This window comes from Esox lucius, chromosome 11, assembly GCF_011004845.1.
Source record: "Esox lucius isolate fEsoLuc1 chromosome 11, fEsoLuc1.pri, whole genome shotgun sequence".
Lineage (NCBI taxonomy): Eukaryota > Metazoa > Chordata > Actinopteri > Esociformes > Esocidae > Esox > Esox lucius.
Window position 1 is genome coordinate 43,698,012 of NC_047579.1, and position 19,857 is coordinate 43,717,868.

At 43.6% G+C, this 19,857-nt stretch overlaps 1 protein-coding gene across 1 annotated transcript; it reads left to right on the top strand.

The window, feature by feature from the left end:
- Nucleotides 1-10,774: 10,774 nt before the first annotated feature.
- Nucleotides 10,775-19,234, top strand: lfng (LFNG O-fucosylpeptide 3-beta-N-acetylglucosaminyltransferase). Its single transcript, XM_010874576.4, has 7 exons — nucleotides 10,775-11,191; nucleotides 15,658-15,706; nucleotides 16,003-16,105; nucleotides 16,214-16,367; nucleotides 16,470-16,721; nucleotides 16,841-16,926; nucleotides 17,582-19,234. Exons 1-7 carry the CDS (start codon nucleotides 10,775-10,777, stop codon nucleotides 17,646-17,648), a joined length of 1,128 nt encoding a protein of 375 aa, XP_010872878.2. The 3' UTR covers nucleotides 17,649-19,234.
- Nucleotides 19,235-19,857: the final 623 nt, after the last annotated feature.

Here is a 19,857-nt window from a genome sequence, read left to right on the forward strand (position 1 = left end):
ATTAGCATGGCGCCCATATGGAGCTGTCAGAGGGGTGAGTGGTTGACGCCTTCTGAGGGAGATTAACACAAGTGCACCTGCTTCTTTTCTCCGCTACAGGCTAGCCTAGCAGTGAAACTAGCTCTTGTAACAACACCCAGCGTCTTCGTGGGGCTAACACAATGGGATCCGGCTTTAGTACTGTTTTCATACCGTGGCACAGATGCCGAACCAACACAATGCACAGCATCAGATGGCCACGGAGGAAACTCTAAGTTGATGCGGATGCAACTGCAATGTCATTGTATAAAGAACAGATGTATGAAATGGTTATGATGGTGACCAGTGGCTGTATGTTGTTAATTGTGTGTGTTATCTTATTTATTAGTATTTTACTCAACTTGCTAATTTTAATGACCTGCTAGGTAGGTAATGTGATCCATTTTACCCAGTCATATATTAGGCCATATAGCTGCAGCTGTGTCTCACCTAACCTGTTCCTCGTTGATACTCCCTGAGGGAAATCGAAATGCTTGTAACTTGCAATAATGCTACAGTTTCCCACGGTTACCAGGAGGCCCAAGCACAGGGCTTAACGGTCGGTTTCTCCAATACCACATTGATCATAAAAAAAACGTAGCTGCCTGTAAGAACCAAAATATTAAATAAAGTTTGTTTTAGTTTCATTTAATAAATGCAAATTGCGTTTCATTTTAATAAAATCTATATATTTACATTATATTTCACTGTTTTCATTATGGTACTTTTCCAAGTTCAACGTAAATAAGCCCCTGTTGTATAGAATAGGTTGACTGTTAAACAAGACCTAGGATAATCCTGTTATTCTGAGAGGATGAGGGCTGTCAGGCTGCTGCCATGTGTAACAGAGACATGGAGGTGCTCCTACTTCCCCTCTTGGGAGCTGAGCCAGGAATCAAGCTCCCTCAGCACCAAGTAGAGCAGAAGATTCTCTCAGCTGACTAGGATGAAGAGTCTGAGGACCAGAAGGTGGTACGTGTGTCTGTGTGTGTGTCAGTCAGTGGGCTTACAGGCGTGTGTGTTGTTTGGGGGGGGGGGGGGGGGTGACACATTATGACTGTGCTCCGCTGATGGTCCAGATTAAGACAGACTGTCGTGTCTGCCTAGCAGGTGGTATTTTGGGCATGTAGCATGTGGCCAAGCCTGCGCTGCCCCAGTCATATAGACGGCCTTATGACTGCAGTAAGCTTGTTTATACGCAGTCCTGGATTATCAAATGGTTAATGACTAATCAATACTTTACTGGATGCATTTTAATCTACTAATGCATCCGCACGTACATTGTCTTGTAGGTTGACCATCCTCTCTATTACTGATCAGGCAGCCAGCGTAGCTTATAGCTGCCACACCCAGGTGGATGCCACACTTTTAAATGACGATCCTGCCGTCATCCAGAGGTGGAGGTTATGGTGGAGGTGGATGATGACGAGCTCTGGGCCTGTCTGTCTCACTGACGCTTCTTCCTTCCTGTACCACTGACAATCACTCCACTGCTACTGCCTGTCGGAACTACCTCAGTACCCAGTCAGCTGTAGAATAACTTCAGAAAGTCATCATAAACAGTTTAGTACAACAACACAACAACCAGATCTATGTGAGCTAATAGAGGAAGTAGGAATGAAAAAGTGGTTTATAAGAAGTGGTCTTCGTCATTCATCACGAAATGTATTACAAAGAAAGTGGGAGTGTCTTGTAATAAATTCTGTGTGGGTCCCAACAGGAAATGCAGACTTAGGATCCCATGTCAGTTCAATTACCAGTTAGTCTTTAGTGATTAGCTTGTCTTCACTTTGTTTGTCTTCCTGGTTTTCACAGAGCACTAAAGTCATTTAACAACCTCACGAACACATCTGCTTTACATTGTCATGTTGTAATCCCCCTGGCCTCCTGTGGTGCTATGCTTCTCTGCTCAGTGTCATTGGTTTTATTTGCGCTGGTTGAAAGCTAGGACATGACAGAGGGAAGCTACTCTCCAGATACCTTAACAAAACACAAGCCAGGTTATCAGTCAGGACAATCACCAATAAAATAATAGAATTGTTTTTAATGCTAGGTTCGTGTCATTTCGCGGACATTTACAATTAACAGACATTTACATTTAGTTCACATCGAAATAGATGGGTGAGATCACATGTCACTGTCATGGTAAGTAAATCCTTCCACATTAAATTAGTAATCAGCAGTCCACGCTATAAGGAAATACTGTGTTGTTTTTTTTCGGTGAGTAGTTTGCAGGACAGAAACAAGCCTTTTTTTTTTAAGCACGTGTACAAGATGAAGATGAAAGCGATGTCCACATGATGGGTGTACAGCTGTGGCACTGCAGTGGTCCATTAAGAGTAGCTGTAAAGATGTAAATGGATTACAGATGTAGTGTTGTTGTACTGACTGTGGTGATAATTGACCCGGAAACCTCACGCCGTCTTGTCATTGTTCCCGGCGCATTCTGGAGGGCACAGTGACCGAGCTCCAGCGGGGGCAGAGGCCCATGGCGTCACACAGACGTTACGGGGCAGGACCTCTGTGGCGAAGAGGGTCTCCCCTCTGCTTGTTTGGGCCCCCGAGAGGAGGGAGGTGAGGGGTTCACACGGAGTGGGTCATTCCCAAAACGATCAGGTGTCAGGCCACTTTGAAGTGTGACACTCAAGGGACGTCTCTGCCCCTTTTTGTATGCACTTAGGGAGGAGACGGAAAGGAAGCCGTCTTACACTGTTCAACCAAGAGAAATTGTTGTGGTGGCAGCCCAACTCGTATAATTACTACTCCAAGACAAGGCAACTTCACATAAGTAGTTAATACTAATACAATATTTAATTGTTCCCATTTCCCTTTGAGATGTAAGTCATTTGCACAATATACATATCGCCCACACAACCCACATCTACAGCTCAGCAGTTTCCCATCAGAATCTCTCCCAGGCTAGCTCAGCAGTCAGTCCCGTGAGATTCCAGCACATTGGCATGCCTTGTCATTTATACAGTATCAGTTTCCAGGGCTTCATTCTTCCACCATAATACACAGACAGATCAGGTCCCCAGATCTTCGGATATACACAACACAAAGCCCTCCCTGTAACATGGGTGAGATTTGAAAAACAAACAAAACAAATTCAGAACTTGTCACACAGTGTCCACCCTCCAGCACCCATAATTGGAGGGGCCTTACTGAAGACGGTTTAAGTTCTCATCATTTTCCTCTCTCCCTCTATAGTTTTATGAAGGGCAGACTAAAGCTTTCTCATTGTAACCTGTCAATCATCAGTGGTTCCCAGGACAACAGGGGGTCAGACAAAGGGGATGTTATGGGAAGCGTTAGCTCGTTTGAAAGAGGGGAACTAGGACAGGGACAGAGGGGAGAACGGTAGGAGTTTGAACAGTTATGCAAATGGTCCGTGCAGCCCTAGATGAGAGGGTTATTACGGGACAACATAGCGTGTTCAGACAGAACCGACATCAGATGTTGAGTTAGCGTGTGGCGTTTCAGATGTACTACTCCCGAAGCACCAGCGTTACTATTGGGGGGACTGGGAGGTGCGGTTCTACCGGGGCATGTGGTGGGTGGAGGGCCCGTACTTGGCCTCTGTCAGAAGATGATTTATATTTTTATTTTAGATTGTGTGTTTCTATGCTGTTAAAAGCAGTTTTTGCAGATGTAGTATGGGCAATCTGAAGAGTGATGGCCCATGTTTCACAGACTTTCTTTAGTCTGATGCTGGGCCAGGTCAGGGTGGTTTTCTCAGGAGGCACAGGGAAGTACGGTGTCACACAGTTTTCTGTACACTGTACATCAGTGGCAAAATGTGATTACTTGCACATTACCCTCTCATCTTGCAGGAGAGAATTGATAGCTTGCCCGTAAGTGCTTTGGAAAGCAGCAAAGCTTGCGCAAAGCTAGGACTCTCAACAGTCTATGCGATCATCACGAAAGCATGCTAGGCTATCTGGAATGTCCACAAGGAGGATTTTGTTGCTGATCCCTCCATGGAATAATTTAACTTAACTATGTCTGCTGACCTTAGAAGATTACAAATAATCAACAAATGGATTCAGCTTCATGAGAAGAGTATACAGTGGGTATAAAAAGTCTACACACCCCTAATGCCAGGTTTATGTGATGTAAAAGAATGAGACAAAGATCATGTCAGAACTTTTTCCACTTTTAATGTGACCAATAATGTGAACAATTCAATTGAAAAATAATCTAAAATCTTTGAGGGGAAAAAATAAAAAGCTCACAATAACTTGGTTGCATAGGTGTGCACACCCTTAAACTAATACTTTGTTGAAGCACTGATTTTATTACAGCACTCAGTCTTTTTGGGTACGAGTCTATTAGCATGGCACATCTTGACATGGCAATATTTGCCCACTCTTCTTTGCAAAAGCGCTCCAAATTTGTCAGATTGTGAGGACACCTCCTGTGCACAGCCCTCTTCAGATCACCCCACAGATGTTCAATTGGATTCAGGTCTGGGCTCTGCCTGGGCCATTCCAAAACGTTAATCTTCTTCTGGTGAAGCCATGCTTTTGTGGATTTGGATGTGTGCTTTGGATCGTTGTCATGCTGAAAGGTGAACTTCCTCCTCATCTTCAGCTTTCTAACAGACGCCTGAAGGTTTTTGTGCCAAAATTGCCTGGTATTTGGAACTGTTCCTAATTCCCTCCACCCTGACTAAGGCCCTGGTTCCAGCTGAAGAAAAAAAGCCACAAAGCTTGATGCTGCCACCACCATGCTTCACTGTGGGTATGGTGTTCTTTGGGTGATGTGCAGTGTTGTTTTTGCGCCAAACATACCTTTTGGAATTATGACCAAAAAGTTCAACCTTGGTTTCATCAGTCCATAAGACATTTTCCCACATGCTTTTGGGGGACTTGATGTTTGTTTTAGCAAACTTCAGCCAGGCTTGGATGTTTTTCTTTGTAAGAAAAGGCTTCCGTCTTGCCACCCTACCTCATAGCCCATTCATATGAAGAATACAGGAGATTGTTGTCACATGTAGCACACAGCCAGTACTTGCCAGAAATTCCTGCAATTCCTTTAATGTTGCTGTAGGCCTCTTGGACGCCTCCGTGACCTGTTTTCTTCTCGTCTTTTCATCAATTTTGGAGGGATGTCCAGTTCTTGGTCTCTGTTGTGCCATATTTTCTCCACTTGATGACTGTCTTTACTGTGTTCCATGGTATATCTAATGCTTTGGAAATTATTTTGTACCCTTCTCCTGACTGATATCTTTCAACAATGAGATCCCTCTGATGCTTTGGAAGCTCTCTGCGGACCATGGCTTTTGCTCTGAGATGCAACTAAGAAAATGTCAGGAAAATCCTACTAGAACAGCTGAACTTTTTTTGTGATTAATCAGAGTCAATTTAAATGATGGCAGGTGTGTAATGACTTCAATTTAACAATAGTTTGAATGTGATTGGTTAATTCTGAACACAGCAACATCCCAGGTTATAAGAGGGTGTGCACACTTATGCAACCAGGTTATTGTAAGGTTTTTATTTTTCATTTTCCCCCCTTGAAGATTTCAGTTTGTTTTTCAATTGAATTGTTCACATTATAGGTCACATTAAAGTGAAAACATTTCTGACATGGTTTATCTCTGTCTCATTCTTTTACACCACAAAAAAATTGCATTTTAACAGGGGTGTGTAGACTTTCTATATCCACTGTAGCAGTAGCTTGCATTTCTTACCGTGAAACCACAGAAAGAATTATGTATAGGAAAAACTATGAAGAACAACAAGTAGCAACTCCACTACACTGTGTAGTGTCCCACTCCATCAAATGTGTGGAGGCCATCAGGGAACACATGGAGTAACAGACACATTACATAGCGTAGCAGGTTACTGCAGCAGTTAAAAAGGTTTATGTGGAGCTCACAGATGAGAAGTTAATTCAGTAGTTTTAATTAATTCATTTATTTTTTGCAATTTGGTGTATTCAAAAAAGAAACATTGTACGACATCACACATCGTATACTAAGTGTCATAAGATGCATATCTTAAGATCTTAGGAGGCATCTTTATTAATGCAAATAGTAAATTGCAATGCAAATAATAATGTTGGGGATTGCAAACATGTTCAAGTTAACGTATTTAGCAAAGATTGTATACCTAGAAACAATACATGCATTTTGTCATTGGATTTGATGCCAGGATAACGTATGAAATATTGCAAAAATACAATTTGAAGCAACCATATTATTTAAACAAGGAGCATGTTCTGATTAGCCAAACAGGACTCCCCAAATCTACAGGTTATTAATTATTCTAAACCAACCCTATTGCCATCACTATTGGGTTGCAAAAATAACTAAATATAATGTCTGACTCACCCTTGAACATACAATGCTGGCGCATGCCCAACATTTTCCCATTGCTTTGGTTTTGTTAAAATACTGTCAAGCTCATAAGGTGGTAAGTATTTCAAGACATGGCTGTGATAGATCAGACTGGGAAACCAGGCACCTATTTACAAGTTAAACCCTATTTAACTTCCCTGCATTTGCTGTCATCAGGCCATTTCAATGGCAATTGTCCTGATCAGTTATGCTTGAGTGCTTCAGGAATCCAGTTATCACAGTGACATGTTTCATTGTCCTCTGGATCTGAAGACCCAGCAAGGTAGCTGTGGCCAGCTGGGGACAGAAGGCCCCTTTGCAGTGTCTGAGAAAAGCCCTTCATTCCAACAGAGACCCTGGTCATCAGGCCCAAGCTGCCCCATCCAAACAAATTATAATTTCCAACTTTCAAATCACATAGAGATTGATGAGCATGAACTATTAAATAAAGCATTACAATGGTAAACAGATATGAGACATACCTGGGATTTCAGAACAACCTTTTTGTTTGTTTAACTAAATCAACTAAATGTTTACACTGGACCCAACATAGGTACCATAGCAATATGTTTGTGTTGCAAGATGAATAGAAGAGATTTCCCCAGGCTTTTAAAGCAAAACAAGATGGAGTCAGTTAAACATGTCTGGACATGCCAGAGTGTAACCTGACCTGACGCTGTACTGTAGATTGACTCTACAATCCATTGCCATGGGACTGTAAATCAATTAGTTTCAATGGACATAAACCACAACCCACAAAAAATGCAACTGGCAACCACAGATTGGCACCCAAAGCCAACACGTGCAGATAATTATATAAAGAAACATATTTTCATCATGTGCAAATAGTTTCAAGTATTTGTCAAACTAATAAAAAGCATTTTTACAATACAAATGAGTCTCTGTGTAAAAGCATACATGTAGGTTTTAATGTCTAGAAAGTCCTGTTAAAAACACATTTAAACTGCATGTGGTTCTAGATTTCTGCATATGGTTCTAGATTTCTGAATACCATTTCCACAGTCTAAACTATATGGTGGAGTGTCTGCGCATCCCTCTCAGTGTGTTACATAGTCCTGGGCCTGAGAACCAGTAGATGAGAAAAGGGCAGCGGGAGAAGCCCCTGCCTCTGTTTATTCTCCCAGCATGGACACACTATCACTGATAGGATTACAGGTCACACCAGAAGTGAGAGCCAGCAGACTGGGCGGCCCCCTCAGATGTGGGTTTCAATTTCCTTGCCCTCCGCGAAACACTAGTGGATGATCTCCACAGGACTATAAGAGGCAGAATGTGTCGCTGCTTGAGAGACAAATAAATAGAGCATGTTTTTCTATATTGGTCCACAATACGCAGATAGAGTTTCCTTTAAGCTGAATAAAAGCACTCCAAGAAGACCAAAAAGGGGTTGGTTGTGCCTTAAAGGCCATACTGCAATGCAGGCCTGTGTCGGGGACACTCCCAAGTTCCCCCAGCAGAGAAGCAAAAGACACTCCATCAGCAGGGTGTAGGAGCAGGTCTGTGTCAAGAAACAATGAATCAAAGGCAGAAAAACATGGCTTCTATCACTGTGGCTACTTGCAAAATATGTCCACTTAATCCATCTTTCAGAGACACAAAGAGAAGACGGAGGAGAGGTTTGACAAGGTCTTGGCAGGGCAGTGTTCGTTTCTGCATATTGCTAGTATATTTGCGTACGAAAGCGTGACCATATCTCAAGGCTTGCTAGACCCTCAACATGTTCCAGACCTCACTGACAGAGGAACAAAGCCCTCAAATAGTTCAACTTGTGAATTGATCATGCAGATATACTGTACTTTCTAGTCCACGGTATGTTTCATTTCTTTTCTCAGGTGATTAATCAAGTCTATATATAAGATCATATAGTCCATACATGGTGTTATTAGAGCTACTTTATCACCACTATATGTTTCCTTTACTGTGCGTGTCTGTTTATACAGGAACTTTGCGCAACACTGGAGGGTAATGTGAAAAACAAAGTCAGATGAGCAGGTTTTGGTATGTAGTCTTTCTACAGTATGCAGATGCTCCCACATATTAAATACAGCAGTAAGTGTGAAAACTTTTAGCAGTAAGTGTGAAAACCTTTAGCAGTAAGTGTGAAAACTTTTAGCAGTAAGTGTGAAAACATGAGCATGTATTTGTACGTTTCAGTGGTAAAAATATTTTGCAACATAAAATAATGCTAAACTGTTACAGTAAGTTTTCTGGGACACTTTTGGGCCTAGCAACAAAGAGTATTGTCCTCCACCAAGAGCAATATTTCTTAACAAAAACTCTGACCTCACAAGAACGCTTTTCACCTCTGTCCATCCATCCTACAATGGAACCGGACACAGCACCTTTCACATCTTCCCCACCTAACTGACCCCCCCCAGGCATTGTCTGCTTAGATCCCCAGAGATGGTGACAAGTTAAGAGAGAACTCCAGCTCTCTGCTTATTGGCGGGTCTGCGGTTGGTAGGGACTCTCTGGAGGAAGTGGGATACTCTTTACAAAGGGATTTCATTTAACTGGAATTCAGCGGTGACATTGTTAGGAGGGCTCAGGGAGGGGGTATTTGGTGGGGCCGTTTATTTTCTGTTGCTGCTGAAGACAAGAGTATAAATGGGTTCCGGCTGGCATGAACCTGGTATAAAAGCATGACTCACTTTGCACATTTCCCCGACCATTTCAACAGTTGTCATTGTTCCAGTGGTCCAAGCTGCCGTTTGACCAAAAGCCTTTAGAGGTAGGACGAATCCCTCTTCCGAAACAGGAGAAAGACCTGTTGATACATCAAGAATGAGGGCCAGGGAGACAGCCCTCACTGCCTGGTTTCTTATACTTGTTTTAGCTACCACCATTTGGTGACAGCTAATACAAAAATAATGCATGAAAATATTTGTCTTTAGGAAAAATTCAAAGTGAAAAGCAAACATTTAAAAATATATATATATATTTTTTTTAACTTCAAAATGTTTTTACAAAAATAGACCGTCATATATACAGAAATCGGGTGTGTGCCCTCAAATGAAAATGTAGAAGGGCATAAAAGGAAAGTATGACTCTAATAACATACAAAGTGAAAAGATATTTAAATTTAATGATGAATAATAGTCTTAAAATGTATTTCAAAGAGAAATATAAGGAGAAGGGGTTTTGTTCTTTTCATATAACAGTCTCAGGAAGTCTTTGTCTTGTCATCCGGTTAAAAGGGACTACAAGTTCAAAGGTTCGACCCATGCCACAGAGGCTTATTTTTACTAAACAGTGATAGCGCTGGTGCGTTAGTAAGTGAGGATGTGTCGACATTTTCCCAATACCACTTTAAAGCTAATGGCCATTGGCCTTCACGGCTGAAACCGATGGGAGTGAGCGAGCGTGGGTATTCAAACCTGTCACTGCCAGCTGCACGGCCATCGGACTGTCTGCTGGTACTCACGCCATGTCCAGGGTCAGCCACACTCCACCACAAGACCTTCACTGGTCGAGATACGGAATTTAAATAACAAGTGCTGAGGAATGGCCAACTGTTTAAACGCCACACAAGGTCACTGCAGAACAATTGAATATGCTTGGCTGGTGAACAAGCTGTCCACACTTGGCAGAATTTGAATACGTTCACAAAGAATTTCAATGACTCCTACTTTTCACATCTGATTGATATTTGTGAGACACTGATAGTGCCAAGGCTTACAGAGCTCTCTGGTTATGAATTAAAATTAGCAATGGTTATCAATCATTATATAACTAAAAGCCATTTATCATATTTATTCAAATGAGCACCATCCCTTGTAAGCTACATTGATTAGATTCTATCCTAAAACAAGCAAACTAATCCCAGCTAGGGGTATAAATGATGTTAGCTTTTTGAAGTAGCTTGAAGAATCAGTGAAAGGTTTTATCGAAAATACATTTAAGGCTGAATCTGAAGCATTTGGCATAAGTCGTTTAAAAATAAACAAGGGGCTTAAATAGCCTACTATATATTACAGACGTACATACGCGGGTGTTCGAACGCACATATACACGCGTGCAGACGCGCGCGCACAAGCAAAGACACACAAAGACACACAAAGACAAAGGCACACACACGCACACACAAAGACTCTCTCTCTCTCTTTCTTTCTCTCTCTGTTCTGGCCTCCCGACCATCTCCCCACCCCTCCAGAGTCCCCACTGTTCGATGAAGCACAATATCAATTTAAAGACCGCCCCTGAGGCGTGGCCTACACTTAGGGTAGGTTATAAACTTGGGATAGAACACATTCGCGGTGTAATGCAATGATGCAGACGCGTGGGGTGGCAGTTACATATTTTTGTTCTAATTAGAAATAATTAATATATGGACTTCAATTTATATGATTCTCAGTATACAACTACATTACTGTAGTTCTGAAGTATATCATCATGTCGAAAAGCTATAGTAAAAAAACGGTTATCTCTATAGCCAGTGCTGGCTTCACCTGCCTTCTGTTGCTCTTGGTGATCGCGCAGCACCAAAGAGTTCGGGTGGATGAGGTGCCAACGGAGAGAGAGATGGGAACGCGCTCACTGCAGAGCATGGACCCTTCAGCTACGGACCAGCAACAGGACAACTCGGAGGCCCAGTCAAAGAAAGGATTCTCAGCGTATTTTTCGAAGTTGACTCGGGGAAGGCGAGAGGCGGAAAAGCCTGCAGGGTCCACACAGTCAGCGACAGACGCGTCCCCAGCCGAGGACATAGGTGCAGATGACATCTTCATCGCTGTCAAGACTACCAAGAAGTTCCACCAGTCTCGACTGAATCTCCTAATGGATACCTGGATCTCTAGAAACATGCAGCAGGTAAGCAAAAAACACAACTGGAGCGAGCTGTCGAGATGTCTGATTTACTTTTAATGGACATAGCCTTTTATGAAACATCACAGGATTGTCACTAGTTACCCTTTACAGTGCTTATAACTAGCCATTGGAGACAAATTATTTTACAAAAGTATACACTAATCCTACTGTTCTCCCGTAAATAATGCTTTGCAACAAGATATCAGTGAGTGTTGTTCGTTCCATAGTTGATGCGCTTGGCACGCGCACACAATGCGTCCCGCAATAGATCAAGTGAGATGTGGGTGATAACTGTTTACTATGTTACTCAGGCTTCCTGGATTTTCCATATGACTCTTTTCATTATGCTCAGTTCCTTTTTATTTGGCCTTGAGTGATGCCCCTGAGATTGTGGGGAGCAGTTTCAGGACTCTGAACCCCCCCCCCCCTTCCTTTTTGTATTATCCCTCTCTTTGGGTGTCCCAGTGAATGCCCTGGTGCAATGGATGCCTCACAGCAGCGGCTCCAGTGCTGTCCCCTTTCCAGGGCTAACAAAGCGTCTTTCTGAAGGGGGAAGAAAAGCTTTCCCAGCTTCCTTGTCTCAGCCGCTCCATGGGAACGTGGGAGCCGAGTCTGGGTCAAGCAGCCAAGGGATGGGAAAACGGGGGCTTCGTTAAGGGGATGCTGGGGACAAAGAGGTGCATCTATAGGGGAGTTTGTCCTGGGAGTGGCACGCTGAGTATGAAAACGCAGCCCTGAGAACCACGCTCTTTTAGACTGGCGCACAATGGTATTCACAGCCCCAGTGATAGTCAGGAAACAGAGGCCAGTCAAAAGGATTTTATCCACCACTCAGAGGTGTTGTCACGCAGATTTTTCAAAAGTCAATTAAATTAGCTTCGGGCACAATCACACAGTTTTTTTTCTTATCCACCTTCTGATGAGTACTTCTCGCTAACCCAAGCCTTGCTTTGAATATGCACACGGTTTGTCATAGCACTGTTTCTTTGTATTCAAAGGAGGTGGGGCGACTACTTTCCATGAAAACTAAACTTTCAATATAAAGGAAGATTGTTCTCATCAACATTTATTTGTCAGGTGCAGAGGATACAGGTGTATACAGGGAAATGCTTCAATGTCCGTCAAAATAAGAGAAAATAAAGAGAAAATCACATTATAGTAGCCCATTCAAACAACTCCCACCATTCCATAATGGTCTGTGGTGAGTTCACTACATATAGAAAAAAAGACATTGGAGCCAGTACATCTGTCCTCGCTCCTCCTCCAGGAGGATTCCTCCCCTACACTACTCACTCGTGCAGGAAGACTGCCTGTCAGCAGGGTTCTGGGAGTAGCGCTACTATGTCCATTCAGTGAGCCTACTCTGGTGGATGATGTTAGTTAACTCTCTCCTTCTCTCTCTTGCTGGCGAGCGTGCGCTCTTTCTGTAATGGTTAAAAGTAGGGGCTTAACAGGCAGCTGGTGGGAGGCCCTGCAGACATAAAGGACGGCCCCGGTCCACAATACAAATGGGAGTTCCTGGAGGAAGACTGCCAGGTGGTCAGGAGCTGGAGAACAAAGGCCGGCTCCAATGGCAGTCACAGGAATCAGGTTGTTCCCAGCACAGATACGTTGGGACGTCTGCAACCAGGTTACACGGGGCACGTTCAACTTACAAGCTCCAGTGGCACTCAAGTCCAAGCATCCACTTGATTATGTCTGTACCTGGCAGAGATTAGCAATGGCTTCCAAACGCGTTCTTCTGCTGAGCAGATCATAATCTTCTGTTGCCAGAGCAAAGATTGGAGAAGTAAGCCATCTGCCATGAGAGACATAGTAGGTGTGGCCATTGTGTAATTGGGCAGATCGGGGTCCTGATTGGTGTATCCAGAATAATATATAAAGGCGGCCTTGTCATCGGATTGTGTTTACATGTAAATAGAAAGGGCAGATCCAGTCTGTGATTATGGTGTTGACAGAATAAGGCTTTGGCTTACATTTTTTGGCAGACCAATATCTCTGTTCTTCGTAGTGTGTTAACACGTTTTAATTCAACATTTTTGTTATTACATCTAATAAAACAAATTATTGAGCAAGATTTGTGAAGTGAAAGGCCCAATTCACGTGAGCCAGAAGTTGGTGACTAAGCGAAACAATTTTTAATATGTATAGATTTGTTTTTTTACTTTTTACAGTTTGGTATTGCACATCGGTTGTTTAAATACTAGGCCTTTGTTTCCGGTGTTTCAGCAGATTTCCCCTCTGAAACAATGCAGCTTCCCTGGTGGGTGAGCTTCACAACAATGAGAGTATGAACTGTGCAGCAACAACGCTCTCTGTCCTGTGGCACCCTGGGATCTGCAGTACGCGATTCGTTATAAAACACAGGTCTAAGGCTAGCGCTGAACTACATAACTGAGCATTATACGGGCATTGAGAGTTTGTGTCCAGACAGATGGCAGTGACATAGGGGATTGGTATGTGTTCCATTTTTTATTGGGATTACATTAATTAGCCAGCACTCCCACAACAAGCGCCTGTACGTCTGTCTGTTTGGGGGAAGACTTGGCCCCATTGTCGACTTAATCAAATAGCCTTTCACAGAACGAAGGAATGAGTCTGTGAATGTCTAGCTGGTGGGAGAGTGTCACTGTAATCCTCACTCAGGCCACTGTGGTGCCGTGTCAAAGGTCACGGATAGTAGAAGGTGGTTCGGAGGGAAACTGAGTGGGCGGCTGTTGATTGAGGGAGGGGATTGAAGGGGAGGGCGGTCCATGCCCTTCCTTCCCGGGGAGCTGGAGACAGCCAGCCAGGCACCACGCTCTGTGCAGACTGGGCCGTGCCAGGCCTTCCTGTGGTGTGGACGAGGGCAGGACCCCCGCCCCACCCTCTCATCTGCGGTTCAGACAGACATCATCCAAACAACGTGTGTTCTCCTCTCAGTAATGTCTTTTTCTTTCTGAGTCTCAGGGCCGGTATGAATTAGTATTCGGTTTGAGCGGCCACTTCTCTTTACTGTTCAGGGGGGGATTTTATTTTTTCAGAACAAAGCCGTTTAACCCTGCGGGGACTTCTCTTTGGTTAACTGCTGCAGCTGTATGCAAATGCAGGCAAACATATTTAGAATGTACCCGGAGAAGGACTTGACCCAGCATGAAATCACACTGCATTGTTCCATTGAAGAGGGCCAGCGAATGGGGTGGTGAGTGAGGGAGGAACGGGGGGAGGGGAGGTGGTGAAGTGGGGGTGAGTGACCACACACAGATTTCAATTTACTAATCAGCAGTGAGACCCCCCCACCCCCCCACCCCCCCACCCCTTCGCAGCCGCCCACTCAGTCAGTGCCCGGGACATTCTGGCAGCTGCCTCCGTGATTAGGCTGTCCATTCAGCGGGACTTAAAGCAAACAGCGCCAGCCTCTGCTCCCTTTACCAGCCAAACCGCCACAGTTAAACAAACAAAGTCCCGCGGCACGCCAGCATCCGCTGCACAACATCTGCCTACAGTTTGTCCTTGCAAACCGACCGGACCGAATGTGTTCACACCGCCGGCAGGTGGTGGCCTTTTGGTCTTATCGTCCCCTGGCACCGACTCAAGCGTTGCGAGGCGTCTGCCACTGCTCCCCGGTCAGCGGCGGCTCCCGGTTGAGTGGTGGTGTGCGTTCAGTAGCCACAGACTGCTGGGAGGCTCTGAGCAGAGACGAAGGGCGGGGGGGAGGGGTATTGAGCTGGTGCCTGTCTTGTCGAGGCACGTGGCAGAGATAAGGCTGCAAGCTGCGCCGCAGGTGCTGTCTCACCTGAAGGGAAGAGTAAACAGGTTAACGACAGACCCACACATGGAGGAACGTGTCCTTTCATCAGCCCCACCCGACCAACTGACGGGCGGCTAACGCCTCGCCGAGCACCTGCTCAGCCCTGCCCGAGATAAAGGAGCTACTAATTCCTACCTGGCCTTTTAGTTGTGCCACCAAGGCCGGCTTTTGTTGTTATCCAAACACCAGCCTGCAGGATGTGAACTCTGTGGACAGCTTTGTTATTGGGCTGCCGAGCCTTAAAACTGTGCAGAGAAGATGAAGCTGACACTCCCATTGGTTACATCCCTGTTGACATCTGTATGATGTTCATCTGATATTTCTTATTCTGTTCAACATCTTGGATTTAGGGAGGGGGGGGGGGTATATGATCCGGTGGGGGGTGGGGTGGGGTGGGGGTCAGTCCTCCCTCTTTGTTCTGTGTGGGATGCTTTGGGGCCCTGCACAGTTGCTATGGAGAGAGTGGGAAAATGGCACAAGAGGCCATTATCAGAGCAGGCTTGTTTAACTCAGTGTGTTTTCCACTGCATAAAACCCTGCTGGTTCGACAGCCATCACTTCAAGATGGGTGGTGAACGAGGACTTCAGACATGGTCTGGATTTGAGTGGATTTGCTTTCATTCCACGGACGCCCAACTCCATCCAAGTGACCTAATCTATTTCCCTTTCCCCCTCTCAGACATACATCTTCACAGATGGAGAAGACGAGGAGCTGAAGAAGAAAATTGGTGAGTTCATTTTGTTTTCCTTTTAACCGTTTTAGTTGTAACTGTGTAATGTTTATGTTTAAACCTGGACAGTGGATTAGTTCATTATTAACAGACCAGATAATGTGAGACTGTAGCCCTATTTTAATCCCCAGGGTAACCATTGTTTTGTGCTCCTGGGGGTTGTACTCTTAGTAACCGGTGGCGTTAAGCTGTGTTAAATAACCCAGTGTTAGCTGTAGTTCCAGTTCTTTGAATTGACAAGCTAGTGAGCTACTAGTTTTAACTCCCCGTTTTCTCTCAAATTGTTCCTACAGGGACTCACGCCATCAACACAAACTGCTCAGCAGCACATAGTCGCCAAGCTCTATCCTGCAAGATGGCCGTGGAGTACGACAAGTTTATTGAATCTGGGAAAAAGTAAATATTTATGGACAGTGATCATTTTACCATTTTACAGTTGTTTCCAGTGACTATAGACAGATTACTGAGATATTACAATGTTTTAACAATTCTTTGTTTTCTCAGGTGGTTTTGTCACGTGGATGATGATAACTATGTGAATGTGAGGACTCTGGTGAGGCTTCTGTCCCACTACCCCCATACCCAGGACATGTACATTGGCAAGCCCAGCCTAGATCGGCCCATTGAGGCCACAGAGAGGCTTGGAGACAACAAGATGGTATGTTCACGTAGCCCTGGGACAACGTTTTAATCTATTCTCAGTCTAGACGTTTCAGAAAAAGGAGATTAAAACACTGCACCATGCTCTGTCTATTTCCAGAGACCAGTAAACTTTTGGTTTGCTACTGGAGGAGCAGGTTTCTGTGTGAGTCGAGGCCTGGCTTTGAAGATGAGCCCATGGGCCAGTGGCGGCCATTTTATGAACACTGCAGAGAAGATTCGTCTGCCTGACGACTGCACCATTGGCTACATCATCGAGTCTGTGCTTGGGGTTCCACTGACACGCAGCAACCTCTTCCACTCCCACCTGGAGAACCTGCAACAGGTGTCCAGATCTGAGCTTCACAAACAGGTGTGATGGGCATGTCTGTCAGTCCTTCTGTTCACTGTAAGAGAAATGTTTCAGGGATTTATCATGACTTATTTGCCAGTGTGGCTAAAATACATTTTCTCCATATTTTCCAATTCCAGATCACGCTGAGTTATGGAATGTTTGAGAACAAGAGGAACATCATAAATATGAAAGGGGCATTTCCTGTGGAGGAGGACCCATCAAGGTTCGATATCAATCATCATGACTTCTGTTACTGAAACCTTTCTGTATATAGCTCCCAATCATTATCATTATTCTTCGTAGCAGTTTAGTAACACATTTCTTTATTCTTTCTCTGGTCGAGGGTACTCAGTTAGTGATGGCCATTTGAGGCTTCATTACCGTTCTTCTAGGCTTCATTACTGTGCTAACTCAGATGTTCTTTTTCAAAATAAAAGCATCACTTTTCTAAAATAAAAGCATCACATCACTGAGATATAGTTAACAATCTAGTTTGTTAATTTTATGTTTAATGTCTGTTCCAATGTTGTTTTTGTCTGTTCTTTTTGTACAGATTAGATTATTAACTATATGGCCTTATAAATTTCAATGATGGCTTTTATTGTGATAAAGAAAATCTGAGTGCTGCCAGCATAATATCCTGCTGCTAAAATAACGCTAATGAAGCCTCGTTTGGCCATCACTGCTGTTAGCATTTGAGCGGTGCCACCATAAACATATGATATGGAAAAGTGTGTGTTGTGGGGAAATTAGCTTAAAACTGGCAATATGACCAGGCCTTCTGAAATGGTGTTCGAGTAGCCCTGGTGTTTACCGTAGAAAGACACCTTCACAGGGTTGTTCTCTAACCTCCCTCTCCCCCCCCCCCTGTGATCCAGGTTTAGGTCCGTGCACTGTTTGCTGTACCCAGACACACCCTGGTGCCCCCCCCAGGTTGCCTACTGAGCGACCGGCTCCTTTCGTATCCTCGTCCCTTTAAGCCTCGGTATCTGAAAGGCTGTTGGGGACCCGTGTTTTGGTATTAGACCGTGATGTTGCTGTGTTTTTGTGCAGTGGCACGCGGCCTTTGATCGTTTACTGGGCTGCTGTGCGGCCCGCCTTGGGACACTCCCTTCCCATTCGGTGCCTTGGTTATCCCTCCTACCGTGGAGGAGCCAGGCTGGCACTGACTGGGAAGGGGCTTTCTACAATAAGGCTTTTCAGGCCACGAGATGTGCTTTGTGTTTTAAATATTGCTTGTAAATGTATTTGCAATTCTCATAGAATGTGCTACTTATATATCCAAGCCTTTTGCCAGCTTTACATTTATCAATTTGTTACATTTCTCTATAGTAGTTTGCATTTTTATTAAGTTCTTGTTGGTTTCTTCTGGGTTTGGGAGGCCATTAAAGGTTATTCATTTAAGTTCTATTGAAATAATCAAAGATAGTCAGAATTTCTGACATTATGGCGGAAAATATTTTTATTTTGGGATTTTTGGTTCCTTTCAGAAGACTCCGGACAAAATCAGTAATATGAAGATCTATTTGGTGCTTTTTGTTGATGATTTGTCAGTGTTATTACTAATATAATTTGAGCTGGCAGTAGGCAGTTTTCCAAATGTACCCTCAGGTTATAAAATCTGAGGTATATCAGGATCAAGCACTTTTCTTTCCTTATTGATAGTTTTAAATGATTTAATTGATATTATTTCGTCTTTTGATATGTCTCAGCTGTGTCAAAACCAATTGATATAACGACATAACCCCAAAAATATCCATATCTCTAGATTTTATTCTATTTAATAGCATTCCTTGCATTTGATACAATCAGGGAAAATAATATATAGTAGAGATATTGATTTTTTATGTTACAATCAACTGTTGATTTGCTTGAAGATGTTAAAAATTGCACAGCTGGGTTTCAACTGTCTTGCTTTTGTAAAGTAGCTCAATTACACCCAACGTTTCCACCTCTCCCATCTTCACCTTAATATTTCCACCAAGACCTGAGCATGCTTGCCGAGTTAGAGTACTCACACAGAACAATTGTTTGGACTAATGGTGCCTTTGCTAACCAAATTACACTCTGATACTTATTTTGCACAAAATGGATTGACGAAGAGCCATATATACAGTAGTAAACTATACTCCATAGTGAGCAGGTGGATTGGGTTTGATTAAGAACTTTAAAAGAGCAACGCCAGTGTTATAACACACAGGGGTGTTTTTCCTCTGTAAGCCACCCATATTGGGTTGAATTGTCTATTATATAGCAGTATTTGTGTACTGTGCTTTTTGAAATGCTGAATCTGTTTAATGATGATTTAGAATGTAAAGGCTTTTGATGACCCAAGAAACGCTTTTCTACTGCTTGTTGTAATTGTGCTGATGGCTGTAATTTATCCTCCAGTATCTGGAAGGTTCTACGGATATATTTGAAATGTTTTCTTCTCAGGGATTGTTAGCAAATCCTGATGTCGTAACTATAGGAACCACTGTGGTGCCTGAATGAGATGCTTTGAAATAAAGCACAACCGCTGAGAAACGTAACATCTTTGTTTTTGTATTTTTCTCTATCGCATTCTATTCATTGCATGACATTTCAGTTGATCTACTTCTACATGAAGGTCACAGTGTGAGTAGGCCAGTGTGAGTAGGCCAGTGTGAGTAGGCCAGTGTGAGTAGGCCAGTGTGTGTAGGCCAGTGTGAGACTTACATTTAGATTAAGGCATTATGGGTTAAGTTAAAGGATCAGTTTTTCCATTGCCATATCAGAAAACGTCCATATATTTGCAGTAAATACGGAATGACAGTGTTTCACAACAATTCTGATGTAATGGCACTTAATGTAACGTAAGATATGCTAAGTCTCCCAGATATACTACAGTATGTAATGTCTACCCCTGAGACCAGGCTGCCCGATGGCAAGGGCAAGTGAAATTTCACACAGGTCACCCAATTTAATTTTAAAGGTCCCATAAACCTTCCGCTCTAACCAACACAGGGAACATAGTAATAATAATGCAGTGACGGGGGAGACACAGAACAGACACAGTGCCAGTGATCTGGGCACTGGAAGGCATTTATTAGCCAAAAGGTGAAGAAGACATAAAAGATTATCCACACATAAACGCACCAGCATCCCACACTTCTTTCAGTCCCTGCTGCGCAGA

Coding starts and splice junctions, on each gene's coding strand:
- lfng (XM_010874576.4), top strand. CDS start 10,775: ATGTCGAAAAGCTATAGTAAAAAAACGGTTATCTCTATAGCCAGTGCT. Junction 16,368..16,469: donor GGCTTGGAGACAACAAGATG/GTATGTTCACGT, acceptor GTCTATTTCCAG/AGACCAGTAAACTTTTGGTT. Junction 16,722..16,840: donor GATCTGAGCTTCACAAACAG/GTGTGATGGGCA, acceptor TTCCAATTCCAG/ATCACGCTGAGTTATGGAAT.